General features: G+C 38.6%; 1 protein-coding gene across 1 annotated transcript; it reads right to left on the bottom strand.

Annotated features, from left to right (window-relative positions):
- Positions 1-558: 558 nt before the first annotated feature.
- AP4S1 (adaptor related protein complex 4 subunit sigma 1) lies at positions 559-16059 on the bottom strand. Its single transcript, XM_062494776.1, has 5 exons — positions 15382-16059; positions 13792-13878; positions 12771-12839; positions 9649-9660; positions 559-953 (listed from the first exon to the last, which is right to left on the bottom strand). The coding sequence occupies exons 1-5, from the start codon at positions 15517-15519 to the stop codon at positions 825-827; spliced, it is 435 nt and encodes a 144-aa protein (XP_062350760.1). The 5' UTR covers positions 15520-16059; the 3' UTR covers positions 559-824.
- Between the last annotated feature and the right edge of the window lie 3874 nt (positions 16060-19933).

Here is a 19933-nt window from a genome sequence, read left to right as displayed (position 1 = left end):
TTAGCATAGCTACAGCTTCCTGCTCAAAAAGGGAGATTTCATTCGGTACCTACCCGGACCTGAGAACATGCATATCTTTTATTACTCATCTTCTGTAAGAGTTTTAATCTTGATGCATATACAGCATATACAAGAGGGAAAAAAATACACTGGTGTGCCAAAGTGGGAAAGATTTTGCGTAGTTTATGAAGCCAACATGACAAAATAGCATTAAACTTCTGATTTGAATAATCTTTTATTAATATTATAATATTTAAGTGCTAAATAATTCCAGTTACAACTTGCAAAGTATGCAAAAATATTTAACACATCTGTACATTTCTTTTTGTGTCCATGACTTACATGTCAAAGGGTGGGAAATCTGATGAAGGATGAATATAGTTTAGAAGTGGGCATAAAAGTCACAGAACCATTATTAACAGTAAATTTGTATGAAAATAGTTGATGCTTAAGGAAAGGACTGAAACTCAGTTTGAATTTATATTTCTTCGGTTTTTCTCTTCTAGGTCTGACATGACACTACATAATTTAAAGTGATACCTAGTCAGTCATGGTAAGTTTCCATTTCTTCATCCTCAAATGTTTTAAAATTATTGACCACTCTAGGAAAATTTCTGCTGGGTCAGTGAAGCTGCAACTGAATGCACCCACATGTTTAGCTGTATCTTTCCCACTGGGTACACAGTATAAGAAAAATGGAAAATGTTTTCCAAATAATTTGAGTGTTCCATGAGTCAGTCTTGCAACAGCAGAAAACTGCTACAGGCACATTCTTGATGCTTTTGCTATGTTTTGTAAAATGCCTTAGTCACGCTTGCATCTTCCTAGCCTTCTGCCACTTTGTCAAGCACAAACAGAGGGGCGAGAATTCTGTTCCGGTTCGTTTCCACAATGCAACCATTTAGCACCATTTCATCCAAAATGATGTGCACTCTGTCCAAGTTGAACATGATCTAGAAACATTTCAAGTTAAGTGTATTTTGAACAATGTGAAGATAATTCAGAAAAAAAAAATCTTAGGCACCCGAGTCTTTAATAAAAATTTACAGAAATATGTATTTCTTAATTTATTCACCATTATGTTAATAAAGCTAGAGAAAGAGTTTGACTGACATCTTTTTCTGATCACAGAGTGGTCAGAAGTAGAGAAGTTGAAGCCCCAGCTTCCTGGAATATAGTAGTAGTACATAGTGACAAAAGCCAGGTAAACTTGCACTTAGATGTAGGTGGTTAATTTTACTGTCTGCCTGAGTACCATGTATTGTCTGGATATGAAGTGTTACCAGGGGATCACAATCTTCTGTGTGAAGATGCAAAAATTCTGCATTCTTCAAAGAAGAGTAATTACCAAGTTCTTAAACACTAGATTCTCAAAATTTCCTTGTCCTGCTGCTTGGACATAGCTTAAGAGGAGTATGCTGATACATGAAGTTGAGTCATTGATCTAGCAGTAGATCTCACAAAGAAGAGCAAAAGTAAATAAATGGTTCATATTTTAAATACTTCCTAAATATATTTATCATCTCTAATATTCACCCAAAGGAAAATAAACTGGAGCAATATGAATTTGTACAGTTGTGATATATGAAATTTGTCCATAAGCAAATCTGTCTTTCCTTTATCTAACAGCATCTGTCTCAAAAAAAAAAAAGATGACAGACTCTCCAGGGGTACAGAGTGGTGCGCATTCATGAAACGAGTGCATACATGCAAACATGAGTGTCCAGCACATCCACTGAAAAACTGCCAAGGGTTATGCTGTGAAAAGATACTCAGATGTTGCCATGTATCACTAGAACTTGAAGTGGAAATGGGCACAGCAAAGCAGCCTGCTGGGTGCATCTGTTATGCCTCACTGACATACATACACACACAGAGCATGAATAACACTTTATCTGCCTTACTCTCCACCTGTTGCTGCTCTTTACATGTGTTCTACACTGAGCACAACAGATCTGCATTGCCTTCATTTTGTACCTTCTAAATCTTGCCCATGTATTGAGGACTGCTGCAGTGGAGCTAGCAAGACTTCATACAGTAACTGCTAAATACACCTCTCAATACTTTTCCCCCAGTTTGATGAGTCTCTTGAGTGCCTTCTCTACCACTCTATTTATGACACTATGAATTGAACTCAGGAAGACAGCCTGGTTTTGCTGTAGTCTTTGTATTTAGCAGGGAAGTCCACTAACATAATTAGTGGAGTTGCAAGAATCAGGTTTTTGAAGGCATCAAGAGTTCCCTCTGCTCAGTGTGACAAATACCACAGTCTTATTTTTGAACACGACTCAGGCATTGAAGACTGCTCTGTCTCCTGACTGCCACTGGATCTGACTTTGGCAGTCAGCCATACTGCTTTGCCAAAGAGCTGGAGCAGTACTGAACTGCAAATGACAACAGCTCAGGAGCCAGGTATCTATGCATTCGTTCCTCCTTGCTGTGAGTGCTTTGGGCTGAACTTGATGCTACTGTCTATTTGTGTAGAAGGGGAAGCAATTGTAACACTGCTCCGGTGGCAGTGTTCTGCTTGACTAAGAGCACAGCATGTCTAGGTATGTGCAATAGCACAATTCAGGTCCCCAAATAACTTTTCTACTAGTTAAGAGAGAAACTAGAGTTAGGTGAGAAACTATAGCTGTCAACAGGATCTTCGGGATGGCCATGGTTCATCATAGAGTTTCTAATTTGTTGACCTAAACTTAACTACCTAGTTTAATTCTGAATTATTTTTTAAATACCAGACTTATTCCTGAATCTGACCATAGGCCTGCACTGTTTCTAAAAATTAGACTTGTGCCTTTTAATACCAAGAAGCAGTGCAGTCCTTACAACTTCAAACAGTCACCATTTCTGTGCTACCAGAGACAAAGGTGGTAGCTTTACTAGGCTTAGCAGTTTAAAGATGGAAGACAAATTTCTTGGTGTGATAAACTTACTAAGTAAATCAGCCTTTACAGAAATATTTTAATCTGAGAAGTTAGGATTTCTTTATTACAGTAATGTGAGAATTTTTAGAAAGACAGCTGCTTTGCTGCTTAGTTCACCTCTGGCACTGCTCTGCACTGGGCTACAGTATCTGTTAAGGAAATTAGATAACATTCCATTCATGTTTCAACAAGTGAGAAAGCCAACTCCTCCTGGCTTTTAATTTTTGCACTCTACCACTGATTTACACTGCCCCAGTTCCCATAGCAGAGACCAGACCTTTCTCTTCCTCTAACAGTTCCAAAAATCTAAAACCCAGATGACTTAACCAGGATCAGTAACAACGCAACAACCTGACCTTCCCATCTTATTTTTCTTCATCATCCTGTTTAAGAAAACATTTAAATCACATCTAGCACTGTTTTTTCCCCTGCTGTATTTGCAGAAGAGCCAATACCATGTCAAGGAAAACTGTACCCATGCCAGTAAGAATATTGGAGCTGTTCCACTCAGACCCAGTGTAGTTCTGTGGGATGTCAATTTCCCTGCAGGCCATTCCAGGTTATTTCCAAATGGGTTTACTCCATTGCAGAGAAGTGGTTATGACTACTGTCCATCTCAAATGTGGTAATCTCACAGTCATTACTCCAGAAGCAGTAATTAAATCTGCAGTTTGAATGGGGATACTAATACCATCTGGAAAGATCTATCACCTTGATTTTGGAAGAGGTCCTAAAGCATTCTTTAACCTCAACCTAACATCCCACCTCCCTTTACCAATTGGATTGTACAGGGAGCAACCCTGACTCTTTTCCCCTTCCTGTAAGTTTCACCTACGCTTTATGGTTACATCTTGCCTAACACAGCTCAGTCATTCATGTCTGAATGCCCTGCCCAGGGAGGGATATGTATTTTATCCTTAGCAAGGCTCATCCTCCTCACCTGTTACTTGTTTGGCAAGTGACCCCAAATTTCAGGGTTTAAAGCCCTGAAGTCATAGATCCACACCCAGCTGAAAGGAGCAAAGCAAACCAGTTTGAGCAGCTGGCAACAGGAAAAAGCTGTATTTGGTGTTTGCACTGCCATGTGCTCCACCCAGAGCTGTCATTTAAGGTCCTGCTTCCAGTAAGAATCCTGATTGCCCACAAAAAGACCATGAAGGGACTTTCACTAGATCCATGCAGAGGATAGCAGGACTTTTAAAAACAAGAATGAAGAGGAAAACGTGTTAATCTCTGCATGCCAGCCTGGGCAAAGGTGAACAGGTGAGACACCCCCCCTCCCCACTGCTTTGGTTTCCCAATTTATGGCAATGCTGCAACAGCTGCATACCAAGCATCAGAAGTCAATGCACCTACACAGCTGGCATTTTAAATTTTATGTTGGGTTTTGGTAACTTAAAGAGCTCCCCTTCTTAAAGACATTAATGGTACTTTCTACTATCCCAGAGTTTTTAGGGCAAATGCATACTCAGAGGAAGTACTTGTGACACGAGTATTGTGCCTCCTTTCCCAAAACATTATACAGACAGTTGAGCAGGGAAGAGGGGAAGGAAAGAAGAGGGAAAGGCACAGTTAGGATTTGCATGTAATAAATAAATTCTTCAGAGAGAGGCACTTTAAGAGATCTTGGGTTTTCCAGGCAAGTAATTTAAGGATGTGTCTAGGCTTAAGAGATGATGAAGTGCACCTTGTGATCATAGAACACACCCAGGAGCACACACAAACGCTTTGTAGATTATGGTATAGGTACATATGGGGCAGATGGTTTGCTACTGAATATACAGTACTAAAAACCCTTGATTTCTATTGTGTACATTCATCTTCAACTAGGGACTAGTTGGAGTTGCTTCTTTATATAGTCTAGCCTCACAGATTCTGACTTATCTTTGCCAATGTTCACATTCAATAACTTTTAGCCTATCTAGTGGCAGGCATGTTTAAGGCACTGAAACCCATTAAATACTTTCTCAACCATTTTTTCCTCAAATGACTATGCTGATATGAAATAGGAGACAAAGGTGCCTTCAAGTTCTGTGAAATTCTAGAACAAAGCTAATTTTAAGCTAGTTTTGACAGGTTTCCATTGTATCCACTTACATTACAATGTAAACTGAAGTGTATCCTTATAAATTCTCAGAATAAATTCATCATTCAGTTTTCTCACTCCTTAAATGCACTGTATTCTCAGTTGTTATCCCATGGGGAACTGAAGAATAGTTGATGCACATGAAGTATGCCCTGTATCAAAGATTTTTATCTATCCTAGGAGCAGCAGCAGCAAATTGCAATGGAATGTAATGGCTTTTTTGGATCAAGAAGACATTCTTCAGATGCTTAGTCCTAGAGCACTCTTTCACCCCCTCCCTTCCCACAATGGGAGCATAAGTATCTGTTTCTCTAGAAATTAACAATGTGTCTTCAAGTAAGTTTTGCTTGGCCAGTTCAAGCAATAGAAAAGTTACCTTTAGTAATTTTAGAAACCTTTAGTAATTTTAGAAACTGTCACAGTAGGGTTTTGTTCCCTATAAAGCTACTGTCCTAACACTTGTGTTTTTTAATCTCTTTTGTCCTCATCATAGCAAGAAAGTAGTTCCTACACCACCCAAGCTGGAGTTCTAGTACTACAGAAAACCCTTCCCACTTATTTTATAGGCAAAGTGAGGCTTATCCAGTGCTATTAACACATTAGGGCATAACAGCCCGAGGACAATTTCTGTACTTGTTCATTCAGCTAGCCCAACAACACTACTTACTGATATTTTAAAAACAATCCAAACAACTTTAGGAATGTAATGTCATTCCAGCCTAGGTACTCTATTAAAGTGTGCAACTGACTCTCAAAATGAAAATGGACATCCTATGATGGATAAGTGGTTCACAGTTCACACATGAAAGCTTCTGTAAAAAGCTGGCTATTCTCAAGTATTTAGTCAGCCAACAGGTAATCTGTGTTCATTTTTGCAGGATACATGAGAGAACTATACAATAGTTCATACGTTATTTAGCATCATACCTATCTATGTCATACATACCAACATGATGTATAAATCCTGTTGGGAAGGATTCAGATTGGACCCAGTCCCTGCCTTGTGCCCAAGGCACCATTCCTGACATCTGACTCCAGACAGACATGACATGAGCTACAGTGTGGATGTACTGGATGAATTCAGCTTTGGACCTAAACGAAAGCTGGAGTTCTGCCTCTGCTGGAGCTGAACTGCCAGGAATACTGGGGTAATACACTGTGTCTGGGAGCTGCAAGAACCACTGCACATGCTGCAGGCTTGGTGTGGGCTCCAGGGACATCTCAACTGTATGATAGACTCAGCCTTTGGATTTCACTGGGCTTTGCTCTGTTAAAGCATTAATAGCCTTAGTAGCTATGCCTCTGAATAGCCTATTTTAAATGGGTTTTGAATTAATGTAATTTCCTGCTATTTTTTTCACGTTAATAAACACCACTGGCTATATAGAATAGCCACTATCACAATTAAAATAAACTTCCTATGGATCTGTACACAAAAATAATAGCAGACACTCAGGAAATTATGAGAGTCTCCTGCAAGATACTCTGTAAACTAAGATTCTGTAAATACTACTTGGTGTGCACTGTTGCAGATCTTCAGAGGATACCTTCTCCAGCAGGTATTTTGCATCCAAGCTAACTGCACTGAGTACAAGAGTTAGTGTGAGACCATTTGTCAAAGGCAATGGTTTAATCACAGGGGAGAATATTTTCTTTCACATTTTGAAAGGCAGGCTGATGGTTTATTTCTTGTCCTGCAATAATAGATAAAGGCACTTGTCCAGATTGTTCTTCTGGGTCAGCTATTCAAGCTGTTGTCAAAAATAAAGTACAATCCTGAACAATCCACTTCCTTAGTTACACCTCTGCTTTACATTTAATAAGAGAAGGTATCTCATTTCGACTACTTTAGGTAGCCTTTCAAGTTAAGAATTAAGGCTGACTGAATGGGAGAATTATCTTGTACGTATATAGAAGTAAAATGTTTTATTGTAAAGTTGTTCCTGAAATGTCTATCCTAAAAAAGTGCACTTCTGAATGCTAAAGCTATATACTTCATGCATATATCATATGTGTTAAGGAGAGATGTATCAGACATGAGTTTTTCCAGTATTTCTTCAACTATGACCAAGTAAGTTAATAATGCACACTCCTATTTTCTAAATATTTATATTCATACTGTCATGCAGATGAGACCCATGTAGATGAATTTCTTCATGAATCATTCAGACAGGGTATTGCACCCATTGCCAATGCTAGTGTTGGCCTGTAATGCAACAACTTCTCCAAACAGCGCAGACTAAGGGCAGGATGCCATCCACAGGGATCTCAATAAGCTCAAGAGTGCCCATGGGATTATCATGAGTTTTAACAAGACCAAGTGCTGGTGCTGCACCTGGGTCGGGGCAACCCCTGGTACCAGCACAGGCTGGGGATGGACAGATGGAGAGCAGCCCTGCCCAGAAGGACCTGGGGGTGCTGCTGGCTGAGAGGCTGGACATGACCCAGCCATGGGCACTGCCAGCCCAGAGAGCCAAGGGTGTCCTGGGCTGCATCCAAAGCAGCGTGGGCAGCAGGGCCAGGGAGGGGATTCTGTCCCTCTGCTCTGCTCTGTGAGACCCCACCTGCAGTGCTGCCCCCAGCTCTGGGGTGCCAGCACAGGAAGGACATGCTGGAATGACTCCAGAGGAGGCCACCAATATGGTTGCAGGATGGAGCACCTCTCCTACAAGGAAAGGCTGAGAGAATTGGGATTATTCAGCCTGGATAAAGAGATTATTTAGATGTGACTTAACTGGGGCCTTCCAATACCTAAGGGGAGCCTTACAAGAAAGCTGGAGAGGGATGTTTTATCAGGGCATGTAGTGACAGGACAAGGGGAAATGGCTTCAAACTGAAAGAGAACAGATGTAGATAAAATATTAGGAAAAAACTGTTTACTATGAAGGTAGTAAGGGACTACCCCAGGTTTCCCAGAGAAGTCATAGATGTCTCATGCCTGCAGGTATTCAAGACCCAGGGTGGATGGAGCTCTGGGCAACCTGGATGAGTGGTAGGTGTCCCTTCCCATAGCAAGGGGTTTGGAACTAGATGACCTTTGAAGTCTCTTCCAGCCCAAACCATTCTATGATATGCAGCGGCCTTTCTCAGCTATTCAATAGGCTAGTGGGAGTAACTCAAGGTATAGAGCTCTCTCTTGGCAGGAAATCAGTGAGCAGAGGCAGCAGAATTTAGAATTGTCAGTATACCAAATGACTCAGATAATCAGGCAATTGCATGTTCAAAGTACACTATATGGAAACATAGGGATTCTTTTTTAATTACTAATAGGTCAGTGTAATTACTAAATAGGTCAGGTTAGTCTCTAATTTGGTAAAGTTCATATACATGAACACAGTTCAGGATTAGAACTAACTGAAGACAAAAAAATGTATTTCTGTAATTGCTCACACACCTTAAGTATCCCTTCACAATGGAATGTCATTATTGCTCTTTCATAGTATCAGTGAATTTAAGGGTGTTTTACTAGCACCACAGCATTTTCTAAATTTCAGGAAGGAAACATAGACAGTATGTGTTAGTGTCTATATATATACACACACACACACACATATATATATGTATATATATATATAGCCAGCAAATAGAGACAGTTACAGCACATAGCAAGCCTTAAAATATTTTCAAAAGTGAAATTAATTATTTCCTGTTGTTTTTTATTTCCTTTTTTCCTTCTTCAGTAAAGAAGTAAGAACAAGAAAAATTACAGACTTTTCCTATGTTCTTCATAAGTGGTAATTAATAAATAAATAAACTAAATTACTTGACAGTTCTTGATTGCAAGATGGCAATTGTATTTCAGTTGTGTAACTGAAACTCTTTGTACCAGCAGATCTGCATTTAACCAACAACAAATAGAAGCATAAGAACTGCTGGAGTAGAGTCAACATGCAGTGGAACTGGAAGAAGTGAGAAGGAAGACTGTGCTACATTCTCCTGGTTTAATTTTTCCAGTATTGTATTTTATTTACTTGCTATTCATGTTTAATTGTTCAAGACTGTATTTTAGTATTTGTATTTGGGCGAGTTTTAAATCACATTTTGATTAATACCCTGCAAAACACACACATGAAAATACAGCAGTGTAAGAGGAGGAGTGGGAAAAGAAGTTAACACCTGCTTTCCTAAATATTCTCATCCCAGGTTTTTTCCCTCCTTGCAAAGATACAGAAAGTAAAACTCGCTTCTTGCTTACATGAAGCAAGATCAAACTGCAAACATAATCTTGCAAACAGTGCTGCTATTTGGCTCAAGACACAGCTGTACCATTCAGTTGTTATTACAGTAATTTCAATATCTATTTTACTGTAAACTCAAAGTGAAACCTTTAACTAGTTAAGCCTGAAATTCCCCATGAATTTAACTTTTCATGTACTTAGTTCTCTCAAAGCAAGCTCTCTGTGTCTTACTTTAAATGGAACCAGGTTTACTTAATGATGGAGGATTTAAATAGGTGACCCATTTGAACATCAGCTATGCTTTCAGAAAGATGCCAAAATAGTGCTACTTACTCCAAGTGCAAACTGGTGAACATCTGCATTGACTTGAGTGACAGTCAGTGCTACGAAGACAATATGAACTGGAACATATACCAAAAAGCGATAACAAATTGATTTCTGATACTGAAAAGGATACATCTAATTCACTCTGCAAGGAAAAGAGATAGACAGCTATTAGCTACAGTTTGATCTCTTATCTCAGATGATCTCATCTCTTAATCATTAAACATTACACATCCCTTCAAAGGATAAAGAAAGTCTTCAAAATAACAGTAGAAAATTTTAGAGGGATTCAGATATCTGTTCTGGACTGGACAATTACATGGTCTTTCCTGCAACACTGCTTTGCTTTACACGTGTTCCCTGTCTCTGTAAACAAAGCTAATGTTTTACTTTAAAAACCCACTGAGGTCACCTACAAGTAACAATTTGAATATAGGCAGTGCCATCAGAATGAGTGGGTGGCACTCATCAGCAGCTCTAATCATGGCAGTTCCAGCCCTATATTCTCTTTTCCTCCTGCAAAACCAGGACATTAATGCCAAGTTTACACAGTTGAAGTTGCTGCTGCAGATCATTTCAACAGCAAAATCTAGACCCTGTAGATACCCATGGCTGTGGTAGTGGCTGCATATATTAGGAAATGCAAGGCAACTCCAAGCTTTGGACCCTTAGCACTTCTAAGTATTCTCCAGCCCCAGCAACACAATTCTTCATCTAGTCATCATTTCCCTTCTATTTCTGGATTTTCCCCAAGTAGTAATCATTTAAACAAAATGTCTGATTTAGAAGCTCTCGTGGTCTCTCTGCAGTCAGCAGAAGGGATGGGGATCTTCACCAGTTGACTCGGCACACTTGAGGCATGACTCACTTTCTTGAGATACTCATTGGTCTCCACTGCCAGTAATGGAAGCTTAGGATGACCAAATTTCTAACTTAGGTGCCTCAGTTAAATAGCTAAACTTAGAAAGAATTAATCACAGCCTTAGCACTTAAGATCATGCACAGTTGGGTAGAGATTCCCCAGTCTCTACTAAAAGATGGAATCTTCACTTGCTATCTAGAGAATTTAGTGTGATAATAGTTTTCATTCATGGTCTAAACCTGGTTTTAAGGCAGAGTAAAGCTGGTAAGTTTTACTGGTAAAATTGCTACTACTTCTGTGGTCTAAAGATGATCTAAACTGGACGGGTTCTAGTCTACAGACCTCTGCTGAGTGACTCTGCCATTCTTCAATTAGAAGTTTTTAATGCATCACAAAAATTGCTTTTTAAGGGCCCAGTCAGTTTAAGATTTCTAGCATTAAAAGGTTGTTGGAAACATTGGAATTATTCTGAAAAGTATGCAGAATTTTTCCAGGACAGCCACATAGAGGTGAAGGGGACTCAGAATTACATTTCACAAGCAACTTTGAAAGCTTTCCCCCTAATTCCATTAATGTTTGTTCTCCTATCTGAATTCAAACTCTGTAAACTCTGTTAGATAAAAATAGAGTACGTGAGTATGTTTAAAGCTCTCAAGTCTAAAAATAATAGATGACAAAATGTCCTTGTAGAATGGGACACACGTTCTCTCCTTTCCCAGAGTTCTGTCTCCACTGCCATCATCATAATTTGGGATTATGCTAAAAATCTGCAAATCCTAAACAGTAATCTGTAAAAGTTCAAATTTATACTTTCTTGCTCTGTGGTTACTGCCAGAAACCCCAGCTAGAATTACAGCCCCTGTCTTAGTACTCTACCATTTACCATGTTATATGATATTAGAACCACAACCATCAAATGGCATGAGATTTCTTTTAGCATGCCCCCCCCCCCGCCGCCCCCCTTTTAGGTTCCTCTAGTCTCAAACCCAAAATTCTGTGGAAGAAAAAAAAACCCAAACTCTGGTATGACGAACTCAGCAAATTTCTAACAGCTATCAGTGGTTGGGTTATGTGTGTGGTCAAAGGATTATATGTATACTATATTTATATGTATAATAACTATATCTATTTTTGCTCTGCTTTAATTGAATAAAATTTGAGAGGTAGTTGGCAACTATTAGCTCAGTCAGACAAATAAAATGTGACTAAATTTTATTGTGTATTCCTGTGCTGCCGAGATCTAATTCCATTCCTGGTTATCACTGCTTAGGTTGGGACTACAATCAGCAATTTTAAGAGAATCTGAACTCAGTGCAGTCAGAAAGCTATATACTTAGCACCAGCAGTTTCAGTGGGCTGGGGAACATCAACTGAGATAACAGCCTAAAAGATTTGCCAAGCATCTAAACAGTGAAGGGTGCAGATGACTTTTTCAAGAGCGTCCTTGAATTCACAGAGGGAGCTCTGCCATGCCTGCTATGGTACTAGAACTGAGAAAGCAGTTACAGACCATGCATCCTGATAACTTGTATGTACAGTTACCAGTGTAATACCCTCAAGTACATGGACTACAGAGGAAACTATCCAGTCCTCTTTTCTGAGAGGCATATCCAACACATTTCAGCAAAAGTTAACTGAAACTGTGCCAAAATATGACTTCAGTTATTTTTTTTTTGTAACAACTTTATTACAAACCCTATATTAAACAGTAAATATCCAAACCAGAATTACAATGCTGCATTTTCAAACTTCATAAAAACAAGCAAACAAAAAAATCTCCCACGAAAAGGAACAGTGTCATTTTAAGTGGAGCCATGTCTGATGTTGAATCTTTAACAAAATTACTATCTCTGTAATAGCTGTTTCATCAGATATTCACTGTTGCCTGACAACAATATGGGGGAGTACAAGTACAGACTGGTTTTTGAGGTTTCTTTTGCTCCATTCCTCTGATCTTATTCAATAAGAGTGATGTCAGTTCCCTGCTTCATGCTTACACCATCTTAATCATGAATGAAGTTTTCATTTGGGGAATGTAATGCTATAAAGTGCATAAGAACTGCAAAGTAAAACCTCTTTATTTCTTAAAAATATATAAAATGCCCATGGCTTATTTAAGAGTATATGACCCAAAGAAACCCCATAAAACCTATAAACCCATGCTTTTCCAACAGAAATATTTCTGGTATTCCTTGTCTGATAATTTATAACCCACGTATACTTTTACTTCTCTGAAAAATCAGCTCATATTGCCTTTCCCCACAGTGATAATATTTATCAAAATTCTAAAATACTAATTATTTTTCTCCTTTGATTTATTCTCTGCAATGACACCTCCATCAAAGTTTTGAAAGAGAAAAAATATTTCATAACAGATTCAGTGTTTCACTCACCACTCTGCTGAAGTAATTGTCCAAAACTTCCACAAAATTATGAATTAGTTCATATACTGCCATCTCATTCTGAAATTAAAAACAACTGAATATTAAATCAATATCTGGAAAATGTAATAGTATTATTTGTGTTAATTCAGTCTGTGGAATGAAAAGCCACTAGACAATAGAGTCAGCCCTCCGCTCAGGCCATCTAGTTACCCAGCTGAGGTGCCAAGAGCTGGGTAGTGCTCACTCAGGGCAGATGCTCCAGGCCAACCACACAGAGCAGCTCTGCAACAGCCAATGGATTCCCTCACCGGGCTGCTGCCACCCCACTGCAGCTTTTGTTCCACCTCCTCCCAGTTCAGCCCTATGGACACACATGGCTAACTAGGTTAAGCCTGCCCATGCTGAAGTCACACCAGCCAGCTGTAGCACAGAGCCAGCCTCTGCTGGGCGATTTCTTTAGCAACGCCAAAATAATTTGTCCCAAACTGCCTGCCATGATAACCCTGACCCAAAGATACTGTGGTAGGCAGCAGCTACCTTCCACACCACCCTGTTAAGATCTCCAACATAAAGAGCTGAATTAATTTCTGAGAACCAGTTATCAATGCAAACACTAAGGCTTCCCAGGTGCAACCCGAACAAATGAAATAACATTACTTGTCAGCTTTCAAATACCTTTCTATTTTTCCTTTTTGAAAAGCAAAATAAATTGGCAGTATAGGAATTTTTTCTTTGGCCAAGGACTTTAAAAGCAGTGGGAAGTCTTCACAGATGAGACAGCGGACCCGGCTGTAATGCTAACATTTGTTGAGAAACCCCACCTCACAAAAATTATTGCAGAATCAGTACAAGGGTCAGGAAGACTACCTCATGGTAACAGTTCATTCTACTGCGAAAGACCAAAGTCAAACATAGCACACTTCCTTTCATACCTCTCTTACTTCAAATAAACGAAACTGGTGAAGACTTGAGATCTAGCCTGTGATAATCACTATAAATGTTCATTGCAAGAGGGCATATAATTTCTTACCTCTGTCTGGTCGATGCCAACAACTATGAAAAGGGCTGCATACTGTCGGTACACCAGCTTGAAGTCCTTATACTCAATGAAAGAGCACTAAGCAGAAGCAAAATGAGTCAAATATAGCAGCTGCCATTTAAGCACACAACACTGTAAAGCACATTGCTCAAAGGGCTTGAGCTTTCAGCTTGGTAAGATCCACAGAGAACATGGATTTCCCAAGATCCATCAATTTTAACTTGAAAGAAATTTTGTATGGTAACTGCTACACCACACATTCCATCTGCTGGCAGAAAACATGCCACTACTTTTAAAAGGGATAAACTAAAACATGCAGAACAGAAGTGACTTGTTTGGGGTTATAAAGGTCCCCAGTACTTTCCCGTAATTTTCATTTGCAAGCCTTTTCAAAAAGAGACCTAAAGGTCACTATCCTACTAAAAAAAAAAAAAAAAATCAGTATTTTAATTAAAAAATTAAGAATATTAGACTTCCAGAGAGAGTGGGGAATTAGCATGTCTTTCCCAACAGGAGGGAGCCAGGAGATGGCGCCGTTTCACGCCGCTAGAGGAGATGTCGCCGCCTTTTCTGTCCGTGTCATTTCTCTCGGTGCCCGAAATGGCAGCGGCAGCGCCGGCAGCTCCTGCGCTGGAGCCCGCGCTCGGAAATGTCCTCGCAGGATCAGCAGGAAAACGTTCATTTCTTTAGCCGCCGTCAAAGCTGCGAACTAAGGGACTTATAAGAACTGCTATTTTTATTGAGATTTCCTAGAGTAAGTATGTGAGGAGTGCTGTGCAAGAACACGTTTCATTAATGAAAAGAAGCTGACTTCAGAACACAAACAGAAAACTTCACTGTCCAAGTCATATATTTCTCCTCTAATTCAAGTTAATGTTCAAAACTTTGGTGTTTTTCTTAACCAATGATTTAATTAAGAAATCAATGAAAATCTCAACTTTCATCCAACAAATTTTCCACCTACTATGTTTTCTGATTTTCTTGCAGAACACGTGAACACTTTTTTTTGAATAAAAAGTCTAATACAGAGGTCTAAAATTTGGGTTTCCAACCCTCCCTGTGCTTTAGATAATGTTTTCATGATTTGGAATGCTCTACCTTACGTTTAAATTCGGAGTTTTCAGTACTCTGCCTTCTACCGTCTGGCAAAACAGTAATAGCCCTCCATTCACCTCTATCAGACAAGCAATACAAGGATAAAATTAGTTTTTCCTGCACTTCTGAGCCTTTTCAAACAAAGAAGATGAATCTTCATGACAGTGATACACACAACTCCAAAATCTCTGTAAGCCTCAGAAAAACATATTTATTCAATACCAGAATAACAGCTCAGCTGACTGAACCCATAATCTAGAAACACAATCTTTTTTATCATGGGTACAAATAAAATAATGACCTGTGATAGAAACTGATAGGTTTCAGAATTATCAGTAGTAATATTGTGAGATGGGGGGGGAGAAATATATATATGTATTTTTACACACACACACATGCACACACACACACACACACACATATATATATATATATATATATGGGAAAGTTTTGAGATGTGGATAAAATAAAACCTAAAAAACCTACCTCATCCTTTGAACGGGAGAGACAGTTTTTGATTACTTCAGCTTCCAGCATTGTCCGTTTATTAATTTCTACATGCTCATAATATCTGGACAGTCTTGTTTGACCTTGTTTGTTAACCATAAGAAAAAACTTTATCATTTCTTTCTTTGTTGATTTCAGTGGTAGATTTCAATTTTGGGTGCAGGAATCAAGAAGAGTATTTCTGGGAGCAGAAAAAAAAAAGTAGGAATAAAGACTTCCCAAAAGCTATCCAGCCGAGGTATGCATATATTTATGACTGAGTTTATTGCCAAAACAGAGAACATTGAAAAAAAAAAAAAATCTCAAATCTTTTGCAGACATCCCATGGCAAAACTCCCTTTTCCCCCCACATAACTATTCACAAACTAGCTCAAAAATAACAGCTTTCAAATTTGAAATGTTCACATTTCAATCAAATTAATTTTTTATAGGATTTGGGAAATTGGAGAAGCAAATAATTACTTCTTCATAACCGTACATCTAGTCACCATTTTCTTCCTGCATGCTAATTGGTTTGAGAACATCAGAAACTTGCCCAGTACCAAACCACACTAATATAGCTCCTAAGAGCAAAATTTGCCTATAAGCACTTTTTCCCCCCTTGACCTCTTAACAATTACATTCATACCATGGTCTTATCAAATTGAATGGAGAGATGACAAAGGGACATGCATGGGCCACAACACATGAACATTTCTTTAATGCAGAATGAGAGATTCCTAAATATTTGGGTATCAGCAGTATCAACACATATCTTGAGCTGCACCAGGAGCTAATGAAATCTGTTTTCTCCTGTCTGATTTCCCACATTGATGCAAAAGGTAAGTTCTACACTTAATGAAAACTAATTGTGGGTCTTCAGTAGCTAAAGAGAAATTGGTTCACATTAATTACTCGAGAGAGCTTTATCTCAATATAAATAAATATGAATCCACCCAACACCACTGAAATTTAGCTGTATAATACAAATATACCACATGCAATGTACAGTGAAAAAGGCCACTAAAAAGAGCACAGCCTATGTCAGAATCTGCTTGCTAAACAATTGACATCTCTGATGTTTTGAAAAGCATGAAAATAGAGTAACCTGTAGATGTAATTTTTTGAAATAGAAGTTCTGGGTTATGTTCTTTAATGCCTGAGAACAATCACTAATGTTTTCCATCTGACTTTCTATTTGCATCCCAGATTTATTGGCCCAAATAATCTTGAGGTTTGTGCACTGGAAATACAGCAACTACTGCAAAAGGTATTCCTTTTTTTTCCAGTTCTAAGGAGTTGGTCCTTACCTGGTGCATCTTAGGTCTCATAGCTTCTATGACAAAGTCTAAACAGAAAAAAACTATCAAGAATCCAAAATACAATATAGTGTAGCTCTTTGAGTAAAAACAGTATCTTAATGCAGAAAAGCAAAAGGGGAAAAAATACAAGGCAAGCTCCACAGGTGCTACATCATATTAATAGCAACCTGAATAAGCTGGCTAGATGCCATCCATGGGTGACAAATCTTTCATGGCCGTGATGCAGCTAGTCCCAGTATATTGTGCTGACATTAATGATTGCTTACTTCTGATTCACAGTGGTCACTGTTTTATGAAAGAGAAGCCACTTCTTTTACCATTGCTTTGATCTCAAGAAAGTGACTCTCTTTCAGAGTACTTTGGTTTACTTATCTACAAAGAAGTTTAGATTTCTATAAATAATTTCAAATGCATTTTTACTAATTTGACTTAATACTGAGAATTCATTCTTAGTTATGTGACACATAGTTCAGGATCAGTCCTCAAGATAACAGAATCTATTTGGAATCATGACAATCACAGAGCTTTCTCACCTCCTCCAGGCACACAAAGCCTCTTCAGGAACACACTTCTGTTGCGACAGCAGTCGTGGACGCTGGTCAGTGCTGCTGCCGTGGTGCATGAGGCTTGTGCACTGCACCCAGGGCTTCTGAATCAGCACAAGTGTGTCTCTGAGAAAGAATGAACAAGGTCATTAAGAGAACAAAAAGGCCCAGATAGAAACGTATGATGGGATCATGGGATCGTCACTGTTGGATGGCAAGTAAACTGACATTGATGACTAAATGGACTACCATCCATACTATCTTTGCTGAGTTTAGTATATTACTCTTTTTTTCCCCCAATATTCTATTTTGAATTGCTGCCTGAAGTTAGAGTTGCAGTAAGAGGTCTTAATATTTTAAGCATAAAATTGAAATACTGAGATGAGGCAGTCAGTTTTTGATAAAAACCTTCCAAGAAGGACAAGAATGAACAACTCCTTACAGCTCGAAATGAGACCCCCCGTAGCAAGAGCCAACCTCATGACAGAAGGAACCTGAAACTTTAAAGCTACTTGAGAAGGAGCCGTGGCGTGAAAGACAATGTAGGAAACGCTGCCGATTGTTTTAAGCAAGCTCAGACACGGGAGACAAACTGAAAAAGATGTCTGTCCATGCTAAACAGATAATAACAGTGGCATAGGCAGCTTTTCTTTTTTCATCTGAGTTTTACACTTCATCTTTGTGTTTGGCACTGCTGAAACAAGAATGTTTCTCTGTTTTGATCCAAGCTATTTTAATAATTTAGTAATAAATGGTTCCAAGGGCTTGAGGACAGGGAGAACAGTACAACTGCCCCAGGAGTACAGACAGAGCTGTTGTACTTTGAGTTACTGTTAAGCTATATGTTAACAGGAAAACATATGACAAATTCATACATATGAGCCTATTGCAGGATTGGCTCCTAATCCTAATTATTCTTTTATTAACCTAATCTTTGTACATGGTTAATCCCTTTCTGATGTTATGACTATTTTATCTGCATGTATCCTTATGAATGGCCTGGATTGTTTTACAGATGAAAATATTTAGACCAGATTGTTTTTGTTTTTGTTTTTTTTAATCTGCACAAATGCTCTTATCCAGAAGAGATTTTAAAAAAGAAAAAATGAATAAGGTTGTAACACAGGCAGAGCCATAGTAGCACTCAAAAGTATTATCTGTAATTTATGAGACCATTATTCTTCATAGGATTGGAAAACATAATCAAAAGGTTTTGAATCTGTAGGAAAGAGGTCCATTTTTTCTGTAGGTATTTCTGTGTTTTCCCAGCAGCCCCAAAGATAGCTTTCAAGATTTTAACCAGCAATTTTGCCCATATAAATGACATCACAAACACACAGTTTTGTGCAGAAAAAGTGGAATAAATTAACAAGTTCAAATAATAACTTCATAAAAATTTACAAAAAGTATGCAAGCATAGCTGGCTTTGAGAATAATGCTAGTGTTAAAAACATCTTAAGCTGTTTCTTTATCGCCTTTAGAATTAATTCTGAAAAAAAATCACTTGTAAAAGCATTTGCTTGCACAATTTAGGCAAAAAAAGGAAAATGACCAAGTATTGTTTCTAACAAACAAAATTTATTTCTTCTCCTTTCATCTTGGCTTTTCAGATACTGAAAACATGTTAAAATAAGTTTTGCATATGTGGGATGTGAAGAAATCTGAGGAGTATAACAAACAAAAAGCATATCTGTGCATGCTGATGGGTATTGAAATGCCATTCCTTCAAGTTCTTTGTATTTGAGAAGCTACCTTTCATGATCAATAATCAGTACTCAAAAAGCCAGCTACTTTTCTTCTGATTCAACTCTTATGTGCTTTTCTGAGCATTCTCACGCACATGTCTGCATGTATCCATGCACACACAAAGATTACGATGCTTTTATGCATGCAGAATCAAATGGTTCAGGGGAATTGGTGACAAGATGCAAGCCTTTCATATCTCTGCCATTATTTTGCTCATTTTAGTGATGAAAAGACATTACTATCTGAAGGCTGTTTGTCAGAAATGAATAGGCTCTCTCATTCCAGGTCACTGGACAACTATCTGCATCACAAATGTGCTGAGGAACTGAAGACTGGAAGAGACTATCAAGATCCTGATGGGCTGCCAAGTCCAACTCTCTCCATCCCAGTCAATCATGCATTAGAAATTTTGTCTAGAAGAGCCTATGGTATATACTTCCTGCATGTCCTGGCTACTCAATCTACAAAACACCTATGTAACTTCATCACTGAATGGAAGCTCCTTATAAACAAAAACCTCAGAAGGTATCGTTTGGGGAAGATGTAAAAAGTCTGGAAACTGCAAACTTTCCTTCAAAAAAAATTACCTTGTGGAGTGACTTAGTAGCATTCTCCTTTACTTCCCTTACAAAATACATCTTCTGTAAGGATAATTTGGCACACATAGCGATGACATACAGTTCATCTACTGCGATTTAAATAAGAGTTGTTACAGTGTGTTAGATCTCACCCTCATTAAACTATCTCTTGCAGATAAGTATATATGAGAAGATTCACAGAGTGATTGGCCTGTGTGACTCACACTGCCAGGCTGACATGGTTCAGGAGCTGCTTCTAGGACATGTCAGCTCTGCAGGCTGCATAACCACATGAGACACCTCAAAGTAACTTGTCCCTTTTAGGGTGACACTCCTTCTCAGGTAACAGCTGAAACCTCAC

The sequence above is a fragment of the Cinclus cinclus genome, chromosome 6 (genome assembly GCF_963662255.1).
Source record: "Cinclus cinclus chromosome 6, bCinCin1.1, whole genome shotgun sequence".
Lineage (NCBI taxonomy): Eukaryota > Metazoa > Chordata > Aves > Passeriformes > Cinclidae > Cinclus > Cinclus cinclus.
Note: the sequence above shows the minus strand (reverse complement) of the source record. Positions and strands in the feature narration are given on the sequence as shown.

Bases quoted from the DNA above. Each gene is read 5' to 3' on its own strand.
- AP4S1 (XM_062494776.1), bottom strand. From the start codon at position 15,519: ATGATAAAGTTTTTTCTTATGGTTAACAAACAAGGTCAAACAAGACTG. The intron at 13,879-15,381 runs GTAGGTTTTTTA...GCTTCTGCTTAG, and splicing joins TCTCCCGTTCAAAGGATGAG to TGCTCTTTCATTGAGTATAA. The intron at 12,840-13,791 runs GTAAGAAATTAT...TTTTAATTTCAG, and splicing joins TTGGCATCGACCAGACAGAG to AATGAGATGGCAGTATATGA.